General features: G+C 45.6%; 4 protein-coding genes across 4 annotated transcripts; 2 read left to right on the forward strand and 2 right to left on the reverse strand.

The window, feature by feature from the left end:
- Positions 1–237: 237 nt before the first annotated feature.
- Positions 238–1,068, forward strand: JR316_0007844 (uncharacterized protein; the record flags this gene model as incomplete). The annotated part of the gene is made up of 4 exons (XM_047893566.1): positions 238–294; positions 354–468; positions 521–713; positions 780–1,068. 4 exons carry the CDS (start codon positions 238–240, stop codon positions 1,066–1,068), a joined length of 654 nt encoding a protein of 217 aa, XP_047746881.1.
- Positions 1,069–5,430: 4,362 nt separating this feature from the next.
- Positions 5,431–8,515, forward strand: JR316_0007845 (putative mitochondrial chaperone BCS1-B; the record flags this gene model as incomplete). The annotated part of the gene is made up of 20 exons (XM_047893567.1): positions 5,431–5,496; positions 5,553–5,628; positions 5,682–5,730; positions 5,780–5,801; positions 5,853–6,024; positions 6,094–6,134; positions 6,200–6,255; positions 6,312–6,416; positions 6,480–6,605; positions 6,669–6,682; positions 6,734–6,779; positions 6,832–6,909; positions 6,962–7,009; positions 7,073–7,264; positions 7,322–7,643; positions 7,705–7,830; positions 7,890–7,937; positions 7,996–8,019; positions 8,089–8,112; positions 8,171–8,515. 20 exons carry the CDS (start codon positions 5,431–5,433, stop codon positions 8,513–8,515), a joined length of 1,980 nt encoding a protein of 659 aa, XP_047746882.1.
- Positions 8,516–13,219: 4,704 nt separating this feature from the next.
- JR316_0007846 (oligosaccharyl transferase stt3 subunit) lies at positions 13,220–16,219 on the reverse strand (the record flags this gene model as incomplete). Its single annotated transcript, XM_047893568.1, has 12 exons — positions 13,220–13,345; positions 13,428–13,456; positions 13,523–13,611; positions 13,677–13,962; positions 14,045–14,805; positions 14,857–15,064; positions 15,120–15,305; positions 15,362–15,591; positions 15,650–15,849; positions 15,900–15,948; positions 15,997–16,005; positions 16,062–16,219. 12 exons carry the CDS (start codon positions 16,217–16,219, stop codon positions 13,220–13,222), a joined length of 2,331 nt encoding a protein of 776 aa, XP_047746883.1.
- Positions 16,220–16,568: 349 nt separating this feature from the next.
- Positions 16,569–18,585, reverse strand: JR316_0007847 (putative transporter C11D3.06; the record flags this gene model as incomplete). Its single annotated transcript, XM_047893569.1, has 9 exons — positions 16,569–16,726; positions 16,786–16,905; positions 16,962–17,091; positions 17,153–17,319; positions 17,368–17,456; positions 17,514–17,805; positions 17,855–18,148; positions 18,202–18,321; positions 18,372–18,585. The coding sequence occupies 9 exons, from the start codon at positions 18,583–18,585 to the stop codon at positions 16,569–16,571; spliced, it is 1,584 nt and encodes a 527-aa protein (XP_047746884.1).
- Positions 18,586–18,930: the final 345 nt, after the last annotated feature.

The raw sequence follows: 18,930 nt of genomic DNA on the forward strand, positions 1-18,930 counted from the left end.
GTTATGGGAGAAAGGAATAAAAAGATGGTCGTGGCCCGAGCAACAAGTTGGTAGGCAGTTAATTATGCGGCCAGTGCTAAATAACACCTAACCCTAAAGTGGTCACAGCCACGCGGTTTGTTGATTGTGCCCCTTGTAACTCGTTTGGAAACTCCTTGTCGCGGTATTCTCACCTCCTACCATACCGTATGGAAATTCTGCAGGTGCTGGGTGCTGCAGTCGCAAGAATTAAACGTAATGGCACCTGCTAAGACTACTTTGTCGAACTGGGACCCTGTATTACTTCTGTCTCAAGTGAGTCGTGTCCAGGACTTGATTTAACTATGAAATTGAATATTCCATTTGAATCACAGATTTTCTCCATGCAAGCACTACACTATTTGACATTATCAATAATTGTACCTCCACTATTAGCCACCTTTGCCGATACAGCATCATTGAACTATGAAGGAGGGGCGGCCAGTGTGGGTGAGTTGGAATTGGACATGCTGTTATGGCCATTGTTAAATCGTTTGAGTAGGAATGATTATGGACTGGCGGCAAATGGCAGGGAGACCCACTGTCATTGGTATGCCCATAGGAGAGAAGTGGTGGGCGTGGAGCGGAGGTCGTAAAATCGGATATGGATGGAGAGAAGATCAATGGGATGGAAAAATGGACCCTATGCGCGGGTGGATAATTGCTATCTGCTGGATAGTGGCTTGTTCCGCCGAGTACGTCGACTTTTAAGTTCTTTATTTCTTTCATGCTAATTTCCGCCGGACGCCAACCGGACGCAGCATTTATTACCTGTACAAGCTTGTTCGCCGGCCACGACTTATCCTTGACTTTGCATTAACTCTTGTATTCAACCATCTTGTCCTCACGACTTACTATTCGGCGGCGCTACCAACATCACTCTTTTTCTGGCTTGTGCTTCTTGGCGGGGCAGTTCTTACTATCATAGTAGCTGAACAACTTTGTGTGAAACGAGAGATGGCAGAAGGTTTGAACGTGGCACCGATTCGACCTGAAGATATTCAGGTGGAAGAAATGGAAATGGGCGGCCTATTACCCAGGATAGATTGAATTCCAGGAAATTTTAATGATGATGATTATCTTAGGCAAGTTTCACTTCATTTGGAATCCCTTTTTTCTTTGACGAACATATAGTAAACAGATCGACTATCACACACCATGTATTGTTAGGTACGAACTAATCACTTGTTGACGACTTCAAATAAATATATACGTATACCCGTCGCATCGCCCTTGCATGTTGGCCGCAAGCACAGTGCCTCGAGCACCCTTGGACAATCAAACCTGACTACCGGAATGAAGCCTTGCTGATATTATGCAGTAGTGAGAATCACTTCATTACAATATCTATCAACCACTTGAAGGGGCTTTGAAATCGAAGGAATCAATGCTGTCACATATCTAAACCTTACTTCCAAGGGATATTTCGAACGATTATATGCTGTATGTTGATGCAGTTGCTTTGCGAGTGATTCTCTGTGATTCTCCTATAATACTGCAATGGCGTGACCGAAATTGCAATGAGGAGCGATTATGTAACCGATCCCTTTGTTTTCTTTTGACCACTACCATCGATTTCAATCAAGGAGGACAGCCTTCATATATGCGTTTTCGACCAACCAAACTGCGCGTTAAGATCAAGAACCAATCCTACCTTGTCATATTCTCTGGCCACTGGAATACCTGCTAAATCATTCCACTGAGATCTACATTATCTTAATCGATCAAAGGCGAGTTACGTCCGGATGTCTGCATCGTAAAACAAAGGGTCTTTGGCTTCATGTGAAGGTATGTTGTAATAAAGTGTTCTGTTTACTAGGCTGTTCTTCACTGGTTTATACTATATAGTAGGGTGCTTTTTCACATATCTTTCAATAATCTTTGTCTTGTTGAGACTTTGGCTTTGATCCCCGTTTATCAAACCTTCAGTATACCGCCCTTGTGCAGAAGGGGAGATCGATCTCAAAATACAGGACCCCAGTCCTCTGTTGGCTTTAGCCGTTGCGTAGATTCAAGGAATGTCTCTGGTTTCTGAATGCCTATCTGGCAGGAACTTCCTCATTTTTATAATGATTCACGCACACACCAATCTCGTGGACAATCATTCAGCGGGCTTGTATTTTTGACACTTCATTCAATAACGGTTGCGAACGTGCAACTAAATACGAAACTCGGTCGAAAGAGAAGGTTTAGTCTGTCATACTACTCTTCCGAAGTTGAAAGGCTCTAATGGAGAGTAACGCACAGACTTCGGGTTGTTCAAGTTATGACGTGATTCGTTTTCACGATCCTAACTTGCCAATTTCGAATCGTCATTTTAGCATTCTTTTTGACACGTCGCACGCCAATTCTGCTAGGTCATTCAACTAGACACCCTACGAAGATCGCTTCAATGCACACTACTCTGTGCACTTGTGCCGAATAGTGCTAAAGGTGAATGAAAAATGTAGCAGTCTTTTTGCCTCTAGTTAAATCTAAGCTGTTCAGAGCAATTTTTTATCTCAAGAAATTGGACATGTGGTATGCACCACTTTCTGGGGTCGTTGGCAACATTTCTGCCACATTCATTAATCCAGTTGAGGCTCCTAAAACACATAGAACGTGAGTACGCATTTGATCAACATTGGGATTTGGATTCTTATTCGTCTCTTAGAAAGAAAAACAATTTTCCCAGATCATTCTATCTGAATATGTTTTTCTCACACGCTACTTTGACCGCGTTATTTCCGCCATTTACACCCTACACTGTGAGTCAGTTGCTCATTGTTCTTTCACGAAAATCAACTCCGATGGCGCTCATCAGATTTCTGTCGGCATCTGCTCACTAAAATACCCGTATTTTTCCATGCCCGTCTTCTCAGCTCCCGCCACATAGACTGAACTTTATTCGCTGGGAAGTAATAAATCATAATAACAGTTTCTCCAAGAAACACCATCTACAACTGTGCATACACGGTTTAGCCCTGGTAAATCACAAATTCATAAAAGATTCCTTCAATTAATCTTTGTCGATTGTATCTTGAGAGATGGAAGGCTGGAAAATAAAATCTCGGTTAGCGCAGTTCAGTTGGTATGAAACCTGCACTGGGGAAACATATTACTGACCATGCTGCCAATAACTTTTAGAGTATTTATTGCCGGCGCTAATGACTGCCCACGATGAGCAGCTATTTATCTGACATTTAGCGCCTATATGCCAGTGGGCGCGGTGGGCGCCAATCTGTTCCTTGACCTCTGCTTACTTCGACTTCCCTGGCGGCACGGACATGTGGTTACTTAATTCCGACAACCGGATATACTGTTTTCATTGTGACTCCGGTTCATACCATTGACTCGGGGAAAAACATGTTGTAGGGTCAGGCGACACTCTTCGGTCTAGTCTCCCCATTTCAAGGCTCTTTGTCGATCAAAAGAGGGATGGGGTGTCTCATGAATCACTGAATCTGTATCCCATTTTACGGATTACCGATTGCTGGCCGAGATGGCTGCGGAAACCATTAGTTATCGATGACGAAGCCCATTACCGTTTTCTCAAAACGACCCAAATCCGTTATTTATGTACCGTGCACAGCTTCTTCGGGTCAGGTCTAGTCTACACATTACCTTTGGAGGATTGAGACCCGAACCGACGATGTGTACACAACTTGACTATTCTGGTATATCGCTTTATCGCCATAACGCCAGCACAGTCAAATCGCCCATCTCATTCTGTCCCCCTGATTGATTTGGCTGATGGATGGCTTATTCAATGAACCTTCAAAGCGAGGATGCCGGGATTGAAGCGGAATCTTGCTTTCCTGTACTTTCTCATCGGGGTCTGTTTCTTCATGGAGTGGATGTAGTGGATTTGTCAACATCCGAGCTTTCCAATATATATGCGCAGGTTAGTGCGTTTGTATGATTTTCTTGTCCAACTTCCATGGCTGATGATATTCTTCGTGTCAAATCTGATCAAATGGAAAGACTGCGAGATGGAATTTGAATCTTTTGCTGTGACTTCTCATCATTTCCACAGCTATGGGTATGCCAATTTCACCAACCACATACCCCTATAATGGTGTCTTGTGGTGATGACGTTTTTCATAGTAGTGCCAGCATCGGGCATTCTCGGGCCGTCGTGAGATAACTTGCGACGTTATTGCTATGCGAGGCGAACATTGAGGCGCCAAACTTGAGTCTTTCCCGGGGTCGTGGTCCTCGATGGGGATTGGAATCATGCTCTGGCCGACAATTACGTCCTTTGCTCGTTCCCCATCGGCCGACCCGCCCCATGAAAGCTTCGCCCATATTGCATATCGAGCATGAGTTGTCGCTAAGTTATATAGCAGAGTCAGCATTCAAGATATTCTCTGTCTTGTAACATGGGCCCATCTCGCCTCATTTCACCCTGCTAAAGATCCGCTAACACCCGTTTGGCGTAAATCCTATGATCTTCCGAACGTCCTCTTGTCAATGAGAACACTCCCGGACGTGCGGCATCTATTGGCGTCTGCTTTCAGCTCTTCCATTTCAGTATGAACGATAACTAGTTATCCAGTCCTAGACAGGAGTGATTGTACGGATTCTTGATAAGGTGGATATAAGTGTATATTTGCTTCTCTAGGTGAATCATTGATATATGAACACACGCGAACATGTGGCCTCATTCTTTCCTTACAATAGGCTTATTTTACATATGGGGTACCGCCCTTCCAATCACCGTATAATCGTGTTTTTGCAATTGTGACATAAGTATTCTTGATGTTAATTTCGTGACCACGATTTTCAACGCCGAAGTAATTGGTCAAGGTCAGACTACGACCGCGTATATCCTCCATTCTAGAAACGGGTAATGCACAGTCACAAATACTGCTCACGGTTGCGCTCAGCCTGGTACTCTGACTTATTTGTAGCCTGGTCGACTCTGTATGACTCCGTTTCCGCAAAAATGGCATTGGGTCCTTCGCATACTGCGACGTCTTGATGGTTTGAACCCCGTTTAGAAACCGATTCGCTCAGGGTCTCATTCTTGGGTAAGTTACGGCTGGGGCAAATAACGCCTCATTTCAACGCCACTCCAGTCCGCCTACGAAATTGGCTGGGAAACGTAAATCCGGCGGACATCTGGACGGGCTACAAGTAATGTAGTTATCCAGCGAGAAGTGGCTATGAAGGATATTATTATAAGGTGGCTGTTTGTGTGACTCTTATACAGTAGGCGGGATGTGCTGATCTCAAGATTGACAGAGGAGAGGTCGCACGGTCAAATATATTTCGCATCGGGAAAGGGTCGAAAAGTAGGGGCCGCGGTCAAAACCCTTGAAGGCGTTACCCTTCCATGCAACGAGGCATATACACATCACGAATCCATATAAGGGCTGAGCCTATTATTCTTGTTCGCGTTCTCTTTTCCCTCTCTTGCTTTCTACAACTATGGACGCTATTAAGAGCATGTTGTCCCCCTTGGGAATGAGTACTGGTGCTATCCAGGACACCCTTGTACGTATAGTCCTTACATTGTCTCCTGTTTCCCAAATGGACTGTGTATCTGGCAGAAACTCGTAGTGATTGGTGGCACCGTTGAGACTGCCCGCAGAGCGTCGGTGTCAGCTTGGAACGGTTTCGTAGACTGTGAGCATCCCTATTTCATTGTCGCCCTCATTGTTCAACTAATCACACTTTAGCATTCTTCCTCACTGCTCATTTCAGTCAAGACGACTACCCTTACGACTGGTCAGTACTTTCGTTCAACGTCGTACATAGTCACTAATCCTTTACTCAGGTTAATGCATTGGCTTGCCAAGGTTTCAATTAACACTTCTGTTTGATATTAAACGTATTGACCCTACTTTCAGCAACCGTCATGGGGCCGAAGTCGCGAATTTGATATCACCACTCGCTCCGTCAACCGTAATGGCATGTCACAGTCGACATCGGGAGATTTGGAGGAAGAGGAAGAGGAGGAAGATGATACGACTCTTGTCCATGGCCGACGAAAACGGAAGGTTGCGTTCATGCCTAGCCTTGGTAAGTGAATTGACTCTAAATGACTCATAGTCAAAGCGGTGCGGCGCTAACGATTGATGCTTTCATAAGATACTACGCATACTATCTATTACCGTGGCCACTGGCTTAGGGTAAGTTGATTTGTTGACATTTAGTATTCTTGTACTAAGCAAAGCTAACTCCTTCGGTGTGCTAGATAACCCGAACAAAGAATTTTCAAGATTACAGCCATGGTTATGCCTTGAAAATAAGGTATCTGTGCTTTCATTCGTGTGGTGAAATACATATTAATTCAGTTGATTCCAAAGCGTCGTCGCTCGAAATAACGATATCCTCAAGAAGTTGGTTTTGGAGGCTAAGCGCGAGTACGAGAAAGACGCCGAACACCGTGTTCATATTTTCATGGCTGATACGTAAGTGGTCATAAATCTTAAGTGCTATTGTTAGCTCCAAATTAACACTGTTCGTTAATGAAGGACTTATGGATGCTGGCGCTGGAATGGGGCTAGGCAAAAAAGGCCAATGAGCTCAATTGTCCTCCAGCCAGGAGTCAAGGATATGCTTCTCGCGGACTGCAAGGATTTCCTGTGTTCAGAGGAATGGTAAGTTATCGCCGGCTCTGTCTAATAATGATATATCTCACTGTCGCCTGTTCATTGCCCCAGGTATGCGGAGAGAGGTATGCCTCTTCAAGTCTAATTGATCATAACATTCTGATGGCTATGTCAAGGTATTCCTTTCAGGAGAGGTTATCTCTTGCACGGGGTACCGGGAAGGTAAGTTACTTTCCGGTCCATGGCGCCTGTGACCTCATATATTCCCATGTAGTGGCAAGACATCGCTCATCCACTCGCTGGCCGGTGAACTTGGCTTGGACATTTATGTCGTCTCATTATCGTCCAAGGGGTAAGATTATGGTCACTACTACTCATCTATAGGCTAACACCGTGCTCAATAGAATGAGCGACAATACTTTGACAACTCTGATGGGAAATGTACCTTCCAGGTCCGTATGCAATTTATCGTTCCCAAGTAACAACGTGTATATTTATGCCAATCTGGACCATAGATGTATTCTCCTTTTGGAAGATTTGGACGCCGCTTTCACTCGCTCAGTCTCCCGTGACTCTAACTCTACCGGTGCACCCACTGCAGCCACATCGAAAGAGGCGAAAGAGGCTGCCGAAACCACGGATGGATCTACGCTGAGCTTGAGTGGTCTTCTCAACAGTTTAGACGGTGTGGCAGCGGCTGAGGGACGGTGGGTCGCTCCACGCTTCCAAAATTAAATCCGCATATCTGATGTTTCCCATTCTAGGCTGCTTTTTGCCACCACAAATCACATAGAGCGTTTGGACCCTGCGCTCAGCCGTCCCGGACGTATGGACGTTTGGGTTAACTTCACTCATGCCACAAAGTGGCAAGCAGAGGGAATTTTCAAATGTTTCTTCCCTTATAAACCCTCTACGCCCGCTACCGCTACGTCACAGGATTCTAGCACTCCTAAGGATCCCTCTCAGCAGAATCTACCCCTGCCCAAGCGCAAGGCATTCAAGCATGCTATTCCTCTCCTAACCGAAGAAGAAATTTCTGAACTTGCTAAACGTTTTGCCGAAGCCATCCCTGAAGATGAACTCAGCGTATGGCTATTTTTGTTCCTATTTTAATATCCAAACAAATTAATAATAACTTGATGCTCAGGTCGCCGGTCTTCAAGGTTACCTGCTGAAAAACAAGACTCGCCCAAGGGAATGTGTAGATGAAGTTGGCGAATGGGTTATTCAAGAGAGGGAGACTCGCGAGAAGCTGAAGAAGGAGAAGGCCGAGGTTGGTGTGGGAATCTCTTTTTGTACTTACTGTTACTGACTCCACGCCATTCTAAATAGCGCGAGGCAAAGGAGAAGAAAGAAGCCGAGGAGGCAGCCAAAAAAGAGGTACTGTAAAGATTCTCCATAACCAACCGCATACGACTGATACCGTGGTCTTCTGCAGAAGGAAGAGAAAGAGGCTAAAGAGGTGACCACACAGTGATACCCCAAATTTTGGAATGCTTTGACTGACTTCTTTCTTTTCACGGACAATCAGAAAGAAGAGAAGGAGACCAAAGAGGTGCGCAATCCTACCAATTAAATACCGATATGCCCGACACTGACCTCCGCGCTTTTAGAAACTTGAAAGGAAAGAGCGGGCAAAGGCGAAAAAGGCCCGCGAAGCCACGAAGAGTGATTCTTCTCAAGCCACCTCGACTTCATCTACTGAACAAACCGCTCCAACAGCCACTACCACTGGGGAGGCCGCATCTGAAGCTACGTCATCTTCCTCCAGTTCTGAATCGGAGACGACAACCGGCGTCGATGCCGATACTGAAGAAAGCGTCACATCGGAGGAGGACGAGGGCGAGAAGTCGACAACGGAGGAGGATTCAAAGAAAGAGAAATGGGTAGCTGTCAAACCCTCCTCTTCTACCTCGACCCCCGCGACGCCTGCACCTGCTACCGATGCCGCCCCGTGAAAACTCACTTCCAGACTCGAGTTTTATATCGCGAGGTTGGGCTGGGATTGTCTTAGCTTTTTATTTCTTCCACACAAACGCGCCGCTCCCTCACTGGTTTATCGTGTGCTCTCTGTCTTCTCGTCTCTGCCTCTTGCTGGGTTCTAGCGTGTTCAGTGTTCGTGACTGTCTTCTCATATTTCTAGCATTATGTTAAGAATACATGGAGGATTGGGTTGTTCTGGGGGTTTGAAGGTCTCGTCACCGAGTTGGGATATTGACTCATCCTACTCTTGACCTTTACCCGCAGAGCGTGCCCGTCCGTCCTTTCTTTACCATTACATACAAGCTCGTGTAGTAGTGTTTTCGAGAAAGATGATCGAATGATTCTTAGATGATTATTCATGATGATTAAACCAGTATGAAAGGTAAAAGTGCGATGGTCGTGAAAAAGGTAACTATTAGACATATTAGAGTGAGAATAACAGGAAGAGGATGAAAGATAACATTGCATGTCCATACATAATTTTCTTTTTTGATTCTAATGCACACCACTAACAGCCTCTTTCAAAATCTATGTCGACTTCAAGCCAACGTCTGAAAGCGTTTTGAATGCCTCCTTATAAGCATCCAATAAGGCCTTGACCCTCGTCCTCTCCGCCACCAACGCCTCGTCTTCGTTGAGCATCTCGGCGAACAATTCAGGCTTGTACAACGATGCAACGAGACGGTTCTGGACCTGCTGCGCCGTGTGATTGACAAGGAAGTGCATAATAGCTTTTGGAATGATATCCTGAATGCTTTGCCGCACGATGTTGAAGTATGAAGTGATAAGAGATCGAATCAGTTGAGTCTCCATCTCTTCTCGTACGGTCAACTGAGTTCCGTCGGCTGGGACCTGTAAACGTCGAGCGTCAGCGAATGTCATGGAAACAAACGGTTATGGAGGGGAGAATTCCCCAAAAATCAATACTTCAAATCCCCAGGTATACGGAGAAAAGAATTCATGAGGCAAAAAACTCACAGCTTCAATATGTCTACCGAGGCTCTTCATGTCGTAGGCCGCACTATTCCCATCAATACCACGCTTTCCAGCCATGAGCCCACTTGACATAGAAGGCTCCGTACCAGAGACATCCCGCCCAATAGGCACAAAAGGCGCAGGCTCTGTAATACCATGACCATGGTGTCCCTGACCCTGGCCATGCGACACACGATCCACACTTGATCCAGCAAGTGGCCCTGGCCCATTTTGTCCAAAGAAGTAGTTCAGGAATGTCTCCCTCGCTGACCCAGATGGCGGTGACGAGCCTCCGTTCATACCGACGTTGTGTCCTCCAAACGCCGACGATGGTCTACTGCTGCTGCTGATTTGCTGATTCTGGTGCTGTTGGTGTCCGCCATGAGACGAGCGCCCTGTCCGTGTTTTTGACGATGAGCGCTTGGCGATGCCCTGGCTTCCACCTACAATAGACGAGCCATTCGCTGATATAGTTGTCCGTGAGCGATCGTGAAGGGTGGAAGATACAGAACGCCCATCTCTAGGAGGGAAGATACCATTTGGACCATTAATTGGGTCGTCGGAAACGTCCTCCTCGTCGTCTTCAGGAGATCCTGCGTGGCCGTTGATTGGCTCAGTGGACTGTGGCTAGAAAGAAAGTTCAATACACCGTTCTTGGTTGATACTGTGAACAATGACTGACCCTTTGCGTAATCTGGGGTCTTGAGGGCTGGTAGGATTGCTCAGCGGCTGTGGCAGAACCTGATATGAAGGCGGGATGATTGGTGTTAATATACGCCGCCTGGATCTCAATTAAGCTCTGAGCATATTCCGAAGTTGGGCCTAGCCGTTCTCGAAGAAGTTCAGAGACAACCTCAATCAACTGAGAATGAAGCCTCGGGAAGCGTGCTAGCTCCTACAAGAACGTCGTGAGTAAGGAGAAGTTCCGTAGTAAAATAAACTTACGGTGCTGGTACAGTTATGGCAAATTTTGACCAATTCCTCGTAAACCAGCTCAACACATCTTAAACTAGGGGCTTCGAGCAGCTTTATCTGAGGCTTCACCAAGAGATCGAATGCCATCTCAGGTACAAAGAGGCTTGGCCGCGGTCCAGTAGAATTACGAATAGCCGTACGGATGTCCTGGTTATCCAAGTTATGGGTAGCATCGATCGAAGCCAAAGCACGGCCGAAGATGTCGTTGAAAATATAGTAAATTCTAGCACCTCCGGACAGCTCCTTTGTTGATATATCGACTTTGGTCCCCTCAATAGATGACACAAAATCGCGGGCGAATTGTGTCATCAAGCGCAGGATAAGCGCCCCTTGCTGTTACGCGACCATCAGCGCATAGACTATATTGTAACATTCAAAAAATATACTTGGTTTTTGTCTCCAAAGATAGCTGAGTCACCGAATGAGTTGAGTTCCTGTTGGGCCTGCCCCATCAACGTGTTCAGTCGGGCTTTCATGTCAGGCAACTTTTCTCTGATGTGGTTTATCAAAACCTAGATAGCAGATAGGTGGGTTTATTGGCATGAGCATTGTACCTAAATTCATTGACAATGAATGACCTACCTGGTTGAGGGTCTTGGCGAGATATTTTGTACCATTTTTGTGAGCGATATTTCGGTAGGCGGGATGATTCCGGAAGAACTCAGTTTCACTCTCCAAAGCATCGGCCATGCTCTTCTCGGAATTGATATCTTGCTGGCTACGGTTGACGATACCAATGAAACCTAACTTCAATGGATAGACGCGTCCGGTAAGAATGTCAAGCGCATTTGTGCCCGCGTCCATAAGGTCGAGCTTTGTTAGAACACCAATGGTACGACGTCCTTGGGAATCGACGGAACGGGCCAACTTCAATGACTCGGAGTTGGCGAGATCGACATTAGCAGGGGACACGGCCAAGATGACGCTGAAAATAATGAGATCAAGTGACGCGAAAACAATTGCTTTCGTACCTATTGGGTTTTGAGATATAATCAAGCACGAGGTTGCGGATTTGGCGCTCGATGTCACTCGGCTGGTCTCCTACAGGGATCTGAAGAGCAATGTAAAAATTATTTACTAAAAAGAGGGCAACAGCTACGCACTTTCGTAAGCCCAGGTAGATCCACAAGTGTCAAGTCCAGTACATCTGGGCTGTATATCCGTAATGAAATAGGCAGCTTGCTAACGCCCTTGTTCTGCCCCGCTACTCGGAACGTTTCCTGTTCGATTTCCTTCCGTATTTCCGCAAAGTCGGTGAACTTCTTGTCAATGTGCAGGAATTGGCCCCATTCTCTGTAGACGGAAGACGAAGTGTCGGTAGGTTCAGGAGTGTTGATGAGCTGCAAAACAAGTGGCCTTCGAGTAACAATGCCTTGTCCTCGAGGAAGAAAATCTCGTCCAACAATTCTGTCACAGCAAATTTAATCCGGTATCATGAGCAGAATGTAGCGGTGACAACTGACGTTTCTAGGACACTGGACTTTCCCGAGGATTGACTACCAACCTTTCATAGCAAATCAGCCCACGCCATGTCAAGCAACGGATTCATGCACAAGAAAAACATACCACAACCAGCTGGGGCATGTCCAACTCTCCGCCTTTTACAAGCAACCGGTCAATGAACAACCCAAGAAATTTAGAAAACAAATTGCGCACCGAGATTGCTGAACGTGTCCTGCAGCTTGTTCACGAGGCGAATTAAATCATGATCCATATTGGACTATGGGGAGTGGGATATAAGGTAGTAGTAAAGAGCCAAAAAGCACCTGGCCAGAGTCCACAAGAAATAAGAGAAATACGCGTTGCCAAAGCAAGATCCAAGGGACAAGTCGACGTTACGGATTTCCTTCGGCAAACTTGTTTGTCTTTGTTGTCTTTAAAAGTTCGCGTCGTCACTGGAGTATTTATGTGGCTGTGCTGTTCTTTTCTTGTCCTCCATCGCTTAACCGACGCTGGTAAGCTTGACCATCCCAGTGCGGTGAAGAGTCTCATTGTTCATCACAGAATTCGATTCTACCTTTCAATCCCACCACTTGATATTTAACTATTTTATCTCAGAAATTGGCAAAGTGAACATCTATCTACGAAGTGCCACAACTTTGATCCACCATGCCGACGAATGGCGTACAGCAGATGCCCCATATCAGCTAATTATGGTCAGTTTCAATCAGGACTGTTTTTTTGAATGTTTTCCTTTCCTTTCAGATATAACCTCAGCTGGCCTTCGGTCAAATTTCAATAATACATGTAAGACGATTTTGCTCTGTTTTCTTGTCATCAAGCTCACTACATTGGCAGTTACAAACTAGTGATCGCTACATCTGTAGAGGTTTATCCCTACTTCTTATTTAATGGAATCAATCATGGAATCATCGGCCATTTTTCGAAAGCATCTTATCCAACGAACCAAGTTCGAGAATGTCCACCTCGAGGCATCGGTATCCCCGTTGCCCAATTCTCAACCCACGACGCCTATGCCAACTATCCAATAACGACATTGAAGTTGAACACGTTTCACTGGTAATTATTTTCCCCGAGCTATGAAATAGCAGGGTGTCGCAAGACCTCAAACACATGAATCTTCCACAACATGTCCGAATGTACAGGTACCTCGGTCGCAATAATGGGATCGACGAATAATTTAATGCAATACAGCAAAGCTTTTGAGCGATTGGGAAGAAGCATAACAATTGTCTCTTCTAATACCTGGAAATTGAAAACACATAAAATTATACAATAGCTCGCCGCCTAGGTGCAGGCTTGCTACGTTTTCTCTTTTTTCCTTGCGAAAATTGGTTCGCGCTCTTCAGGTCTCGTCCGAGGGAGTCTTCCTTTTTCACTTGATAAATACGAACCTGGAGAAAAGAAAGTCAGCAGGACAGTATATTTTCCAGAATGCATGCGGAAAGGAGATAGAAGCCAGAACGCAAAACTTACGATCCAATTTTCTGATGTGAACGCCTCATCTATGGTATTCAACACTCCTTTAGCTTTCCACGTTTACATATTCAAAATCTGATAGAGATGCGCACCAAGATAGTCTAACGTGGGTCCTACTTTAGGGATTTGTTGTTGACGGACACGGTCTGTGCCCTGGTTGCCTCCAAATAGTTCATTGAATCTAAAATCGCATAAAATCCCGTCAGTTTGAGAAAATCATGAAAGCCGATCCAACAAAGAACCCACCGATAGTACGACATCTTATACATCAAACTCTCTTTCATGGCCGTAGACGCCCTGTCGTCGATTCTGTACTCTCCTTGGGGCGTGAAGTAGTTGGGTTCTTGGATCTCATCCGGCCAGACACCTTGAGCGATACGAACCATCCATAAGAACTTGTTGATATCATCACCGGAGTATCCAATGAGACCGCCGAAGATGACGAGAACATAGTCAACATCATGTTTCCTGAGAATAGGATAAGCGACTTCTTCTGAACTTGACATGGCCTTTCCAACAGTAGCGATATGGGCTATCAAGGGGGAAAAAATTAAAATTCATGTCAGTTTCCATGAGAAAGAAAGCAATGGAAGATAAGGTCCGGAATGACTTACTGTTGTTCCAGGTATTGTTATCTACCAAAGTGGGTCGATCTGCCATACCAGCAATTTGATAACCGTAATCCCACCAGCTCATGATAACAGAATCCTGAGGGGTATTCTGTCGCAGCCAATAATAAGCTTCTCGGAAATCGTCGATAATGTGCTGTGACCCATCAGGATTTTGAGAGGCCAATACCACAGATGGCGATGAATAAGCATTAGATGTGACCCATGTAGAGTGGAAGACGAAGAAGAACAACATCATCATCGTGTTGAGGATGACAACAAGACGAGCATCGATTCCGAAAATCCCCTTGGGCTTAGCTACGTTTCCTTTGGCAGCAGGAGTAGAGGCAGATAAAATATCACCCAAAGCGATGCCCTGAAGTGGTGCAGCATTTGCAGGTTTCTTGTTCTTTTTGGCTGCAACTGCTGGAGAACTTCCATTAGTGCCAACTGAGGCTGCGTCATCTACTGCCTCTGTTACTGGAGGCTCGGTGGGGTCGATATACGTGTCAAGTAACGACGAAAGGGCGATGGCCGAAGCGACACACACCACAGGGGTGAGTGTCAACATCAGGCGAACCATGACACCAGCAAAATAGCTCGCCATGACGGCGTAAATGATCACAAATAGATGTTCATCTCGAAGTTCGCGGAAGCACAGAATGACACCAGCTGGGAACAAGAAAATCAAAAATTGCAAGTCCATGAAGAAGGAAGGCCATGCAGTCGGTTGATGCTCCGAAACTGAAGCGATAATTGGGATATATCTACATGAAACAATCAGAACGACATCCTGTAAGCAACAAAGGAAATGTCACTTTTTGGCGTAACCGGTATCCCAAAGTGAGTAGAATCGACCGGTCCAGGGAGCGATCTTCCCCTTGTAGGTCAAGAAGATGAAGGCAAAGGCCCCGAGGATTCCAGTGGCAACGACAGAACCAAAGAGGAGCTTTTGGAATTGTTGGGAGGATACATGGGTTCTCACAAGTTGGGCAAAAGCCACAATCTGCAACAGTCCGAAAACGCCTTTTGGTGCAAACCCGTTAATCAAAGAATATGACAAAAAAGCAGTTTTTCTTACCAAGTGCTCCCATATGTTCGCTTGTGCTGACAGGCTGGAATCCGACAAATGGGACCTGCATACTCGAAAGTGTACCGATCGCGTACCACGATGAATATGCAACATATAGCCTATCGGAGTAACGACCCATCAAAACTAACACCAGGGCATGCAAGGGAATCATGTTCGTGATGAAGACATATCCACCTGTATGTAATAGGTCATTAGGACGCATGTGGTTAGACAATTCCCAGAGTACGAACCCCAGGCAGCAACCATGTAGAAATAGAAAACCGCGGCAATAGTTCCAAAAAGAGCGCTTCCTTGTTTCAATGCCTTGATCCAGCAGTAGAAAGTAAACATAAGGAGGAAGATGGCAATTGCTTCGTTATCGTAGGAACCTGCCACAGAACGGGAGATGTATCCAGGGACAATACCGATGAATGCGGCAGCGAGTAATCCAGCGCTTTCATCCTTCATCTCTTTGGTGAACCTTTCGTGTCGCCACGTTAATCTTCGTTCAGATACACGACTCAAGTGCCAATGCTCACATATATGTAGCCCAAGCCGTCAACGCACTAAAACCTGGGGCCAACAATACACATACGTTCCGGATATCGACTGGAAGGTTCAAGGCGTGCAGAATATTGTATATGACCCCACTGGTTACCATTAATCCTGGGTAAACGGTACCACCCACAACACGACCCAATGGGTACCATGCCGTAGGATCAAACCAATTCCAGAATTCCTGTCAAGGTGTAAGTAGTGATCCCACGCCCAGTGTAACATAAGGCCTACATAGAACCCTTTGGCGGCCAGCACCCTGGTTGCGCGACTCCAAAAACAACTAAGTCGGTGCTAACTGCAGAAGCCAGGTTATACTCACTAGTTGAACCATGGATCACTGTTCAGAAGGTCATGAGAACAGGTGCCTGGTGATAACCGCTGCATGTAACTTACAATTCGTGAATAATACTTTCAAAGTTGATAACAGCAAATAAACGAGAGGCGATTGCGGCTCCAGAAATCAATGCAAGAGCAACAATGCGGAGCAATGACGCTGTGTTTTTGACCGTCACCGGTGAGATGTCCGAAGGGATTGGATAGGCCGTAGACATGGCCAGTGAATAGTGCGGTCTCCTCAATTAAGTGGTATTCCGGAAAAAACGACGGTGTGGTATAGAGAGAAAGGGATTTGAGATTTACACGACAGTATTCGTGAGTAACGTCGACGTGTCGATGTTTCGCTACGCGTGCCTGCTGACTCAGCAAACGCGTGCACCAAATATGGAAGTTTTCTCCTCAGTTGGAAGCACCGAATTCGAAATGCCAAGGTTATGCCAAGAGATAAGAAAATGAATATAAGATTGCACATAGATTGTTAGAAAAACATGTACGAGTCAATACGACGTTACACTACAAAGAAAAAAATGGGTAAATCATTTGATTTTATATCCGAATTCGAGGTCAGATTGAGGTATCGCTTCCGGCTGAAGCTAGCCTCTGCCTTTTAGCTTCCTCTCGATTTCTCTCTATTCCTTTCGCTACTTCAAGGTCCCAATCAGTACCAAGCCAGACGACGCTGTACTCTCCAAGTCCAACTAAGAAGAGTGCGACTACCTGACCTGAAGACAAAATAATTAAGTCAGAGTTATGAAAAAATGGATTCAGAAAATTTTCGTACCGATCCATAATCCCTCTAAACCTAGATTGATTTTTGGGTGGAATGCCATAGTTATTCCCATTGGAAGGGCAAGAACGTAGTAAGCTACAATGTTAAAAAAAGCCCCCAAATGCTGGCGACCTTATCAGAACGTCAGATTTTGATATCAAAGTCTCTTGATGCATACAAAATCGCACCTTGACCTCGAAGGACGCCGCCACATGAACCTGCTAGACCATCTGCCACTTGGAAAGAGGCCACAAGCGGCATTACCTTGCTCACAAGTTTCACAACGTCTATATCGTCGCTAAAAAGAAGCCCATATACCTAGCATGTAGTATTTCGTGAGATGATAAAGTGGTCTGGAATATATGAATGCTCGACGTACATCTTTGGAAGCCATCATGGCAATCATCACAAAAGTTCCTACGATGACACTGAGAAGCGCCGCAGCATGCGCCGCAATTTTTGCCCCGGTAGGAGATCGAGCACCAATGAGGTTGCCAACTCTTGTAGAAGCAGCAACACCTATTCCAAATGGAAGGGTATTAAGAACTACAATTCGTGAGTTTACAGCTAAGTTATTAAGCATATTTGACCTACTTTGGTCTGTAGTCATGATGATCGACTGCGCAGCAAGTGGAATTTCACCAAGTCTCCCAGCAGCTAGGGCGACTATCTCAAAGGCCGCCCTATATTATCAATGAAATGAGATTGATGTTGAAGTAAACAATGAGTTACATGCTTACCACTCTGTACCGACCATAAGGATTCCGGGAAGTGCTAACTTCAGAAACTCGATGCAACTTTTAAGCTCGAGAACAACCAGTAAATTGACTCCACCCCAGGTCCCATTTTCTTTGTGGGCGGTGGAAAAGCTCGTCCACACACCAAGAACAATGAAACAAAGCCAATAAGTGATAGACACCGCCACAGGAGAACCCCAGAGTCCAAGTGATGTATAATGCACTAAAATGATGTTTAGAGCGACATTAACCGGAGAAACTAGCAGCAAAACAGTCGTAGAGGCCCCCATAATACCTGTAACGAATTGTCAGCAACATGAATGATCGAGTATTTTGGGTCTTACCTTGACATTGGAGGTATTTTTTCAAACTCTCAAATCCTATGTACCCAGGTGCCCCGAGCATCAGAATGCGCAAAAATTGCTGGACATCTCGACAGAGATGATCCGGCTGTCCAAATGCGACTAATACAGGCTCGATAAACGCCCATAAGAAACAAACAGGAATAAGCAAGATCCAGAGGATGATAACACATCTTTGGAAATGTATCGATAGATCGGTTTTGTTGCTACCGCCTGTAAACGACTGGGAGCCAAGAGTATCGAGTGCCGTAGTCCCACCGAGTGCCACACACCAACCTGAAAATCAAAACGTGGGATCATCCTTATGGCAGACATGGTAATCTACTCGCCAGTGACAAAGGCGAGCATCAAGGAAAATGCCGCGACCGATAATTCATTTGGCCCCAGGCGACCCACGATCACAATAGATGCGGTTTGAATGGAATTTTGCAAGATGTAGGAAAGAATTACTGTCAAGAGATGAGGCTAGTTAAGCGATGTGCACTGGCGTTGGAGATACCTGGGATAGAGTCCCACAACAGGGACTTAAAAAGCTTAAAGTCCAACTTAATGGCGCCAGAGTCTTGGGTAACAGTTTCCACATCCGGAAAATTTGAGATAGCTGTTAAAGACGACGATGAGGACTGTCCAGTTGGTATAGAACTAGACGCAGTAGCATTATTGTCAACAAGCAAGGGTGTATTCTCAGTCGGGAGGAAGGGGGAATCGGACATGGCGTGATGGCAATTAGAAGAGATTAAGCCGGCGCTGAAATTTTTCGTCCGTCTTCTTATGGTCCTTCATATTTGTCCTGCTTTTTATCCTCCGCACCGGCCAAGAATGGACTCGGTTTCCGGTCCTTTAACTCACAGTCCTCTATCCCTATCCATCCAAGTTAATGGATCGATCTGTATTTTTATTTTACTGGGGACCGGGGGTACCTCGTTACTTGGCTTCTTGCTGATTTTTGAAGTCCATCTCAGATGCTCGTTCAAATATGGCCCAACCTTGTGGAGTCCATCACCTCAAGGCAAAACACGCCTCCAAAAAATCCTAATCTTTGCACTCTGTTCCCGCTG

The sequence above is a fragment of the Psilocybe cubensis genome, chromosome 7 (assembly GCF_017499595.1).
Source record: "Psilocybe cubensis strain MGC-MH-2018 chromosome 7, whole genome shotgun sequence".
Taxonomy (NCBI): Eukaryota; Fungi; Basidiomycota; class Agaricomycetes; order Agaricales; family Agrocybaceae; genus Psilocybe; species Psilocybe cubensis.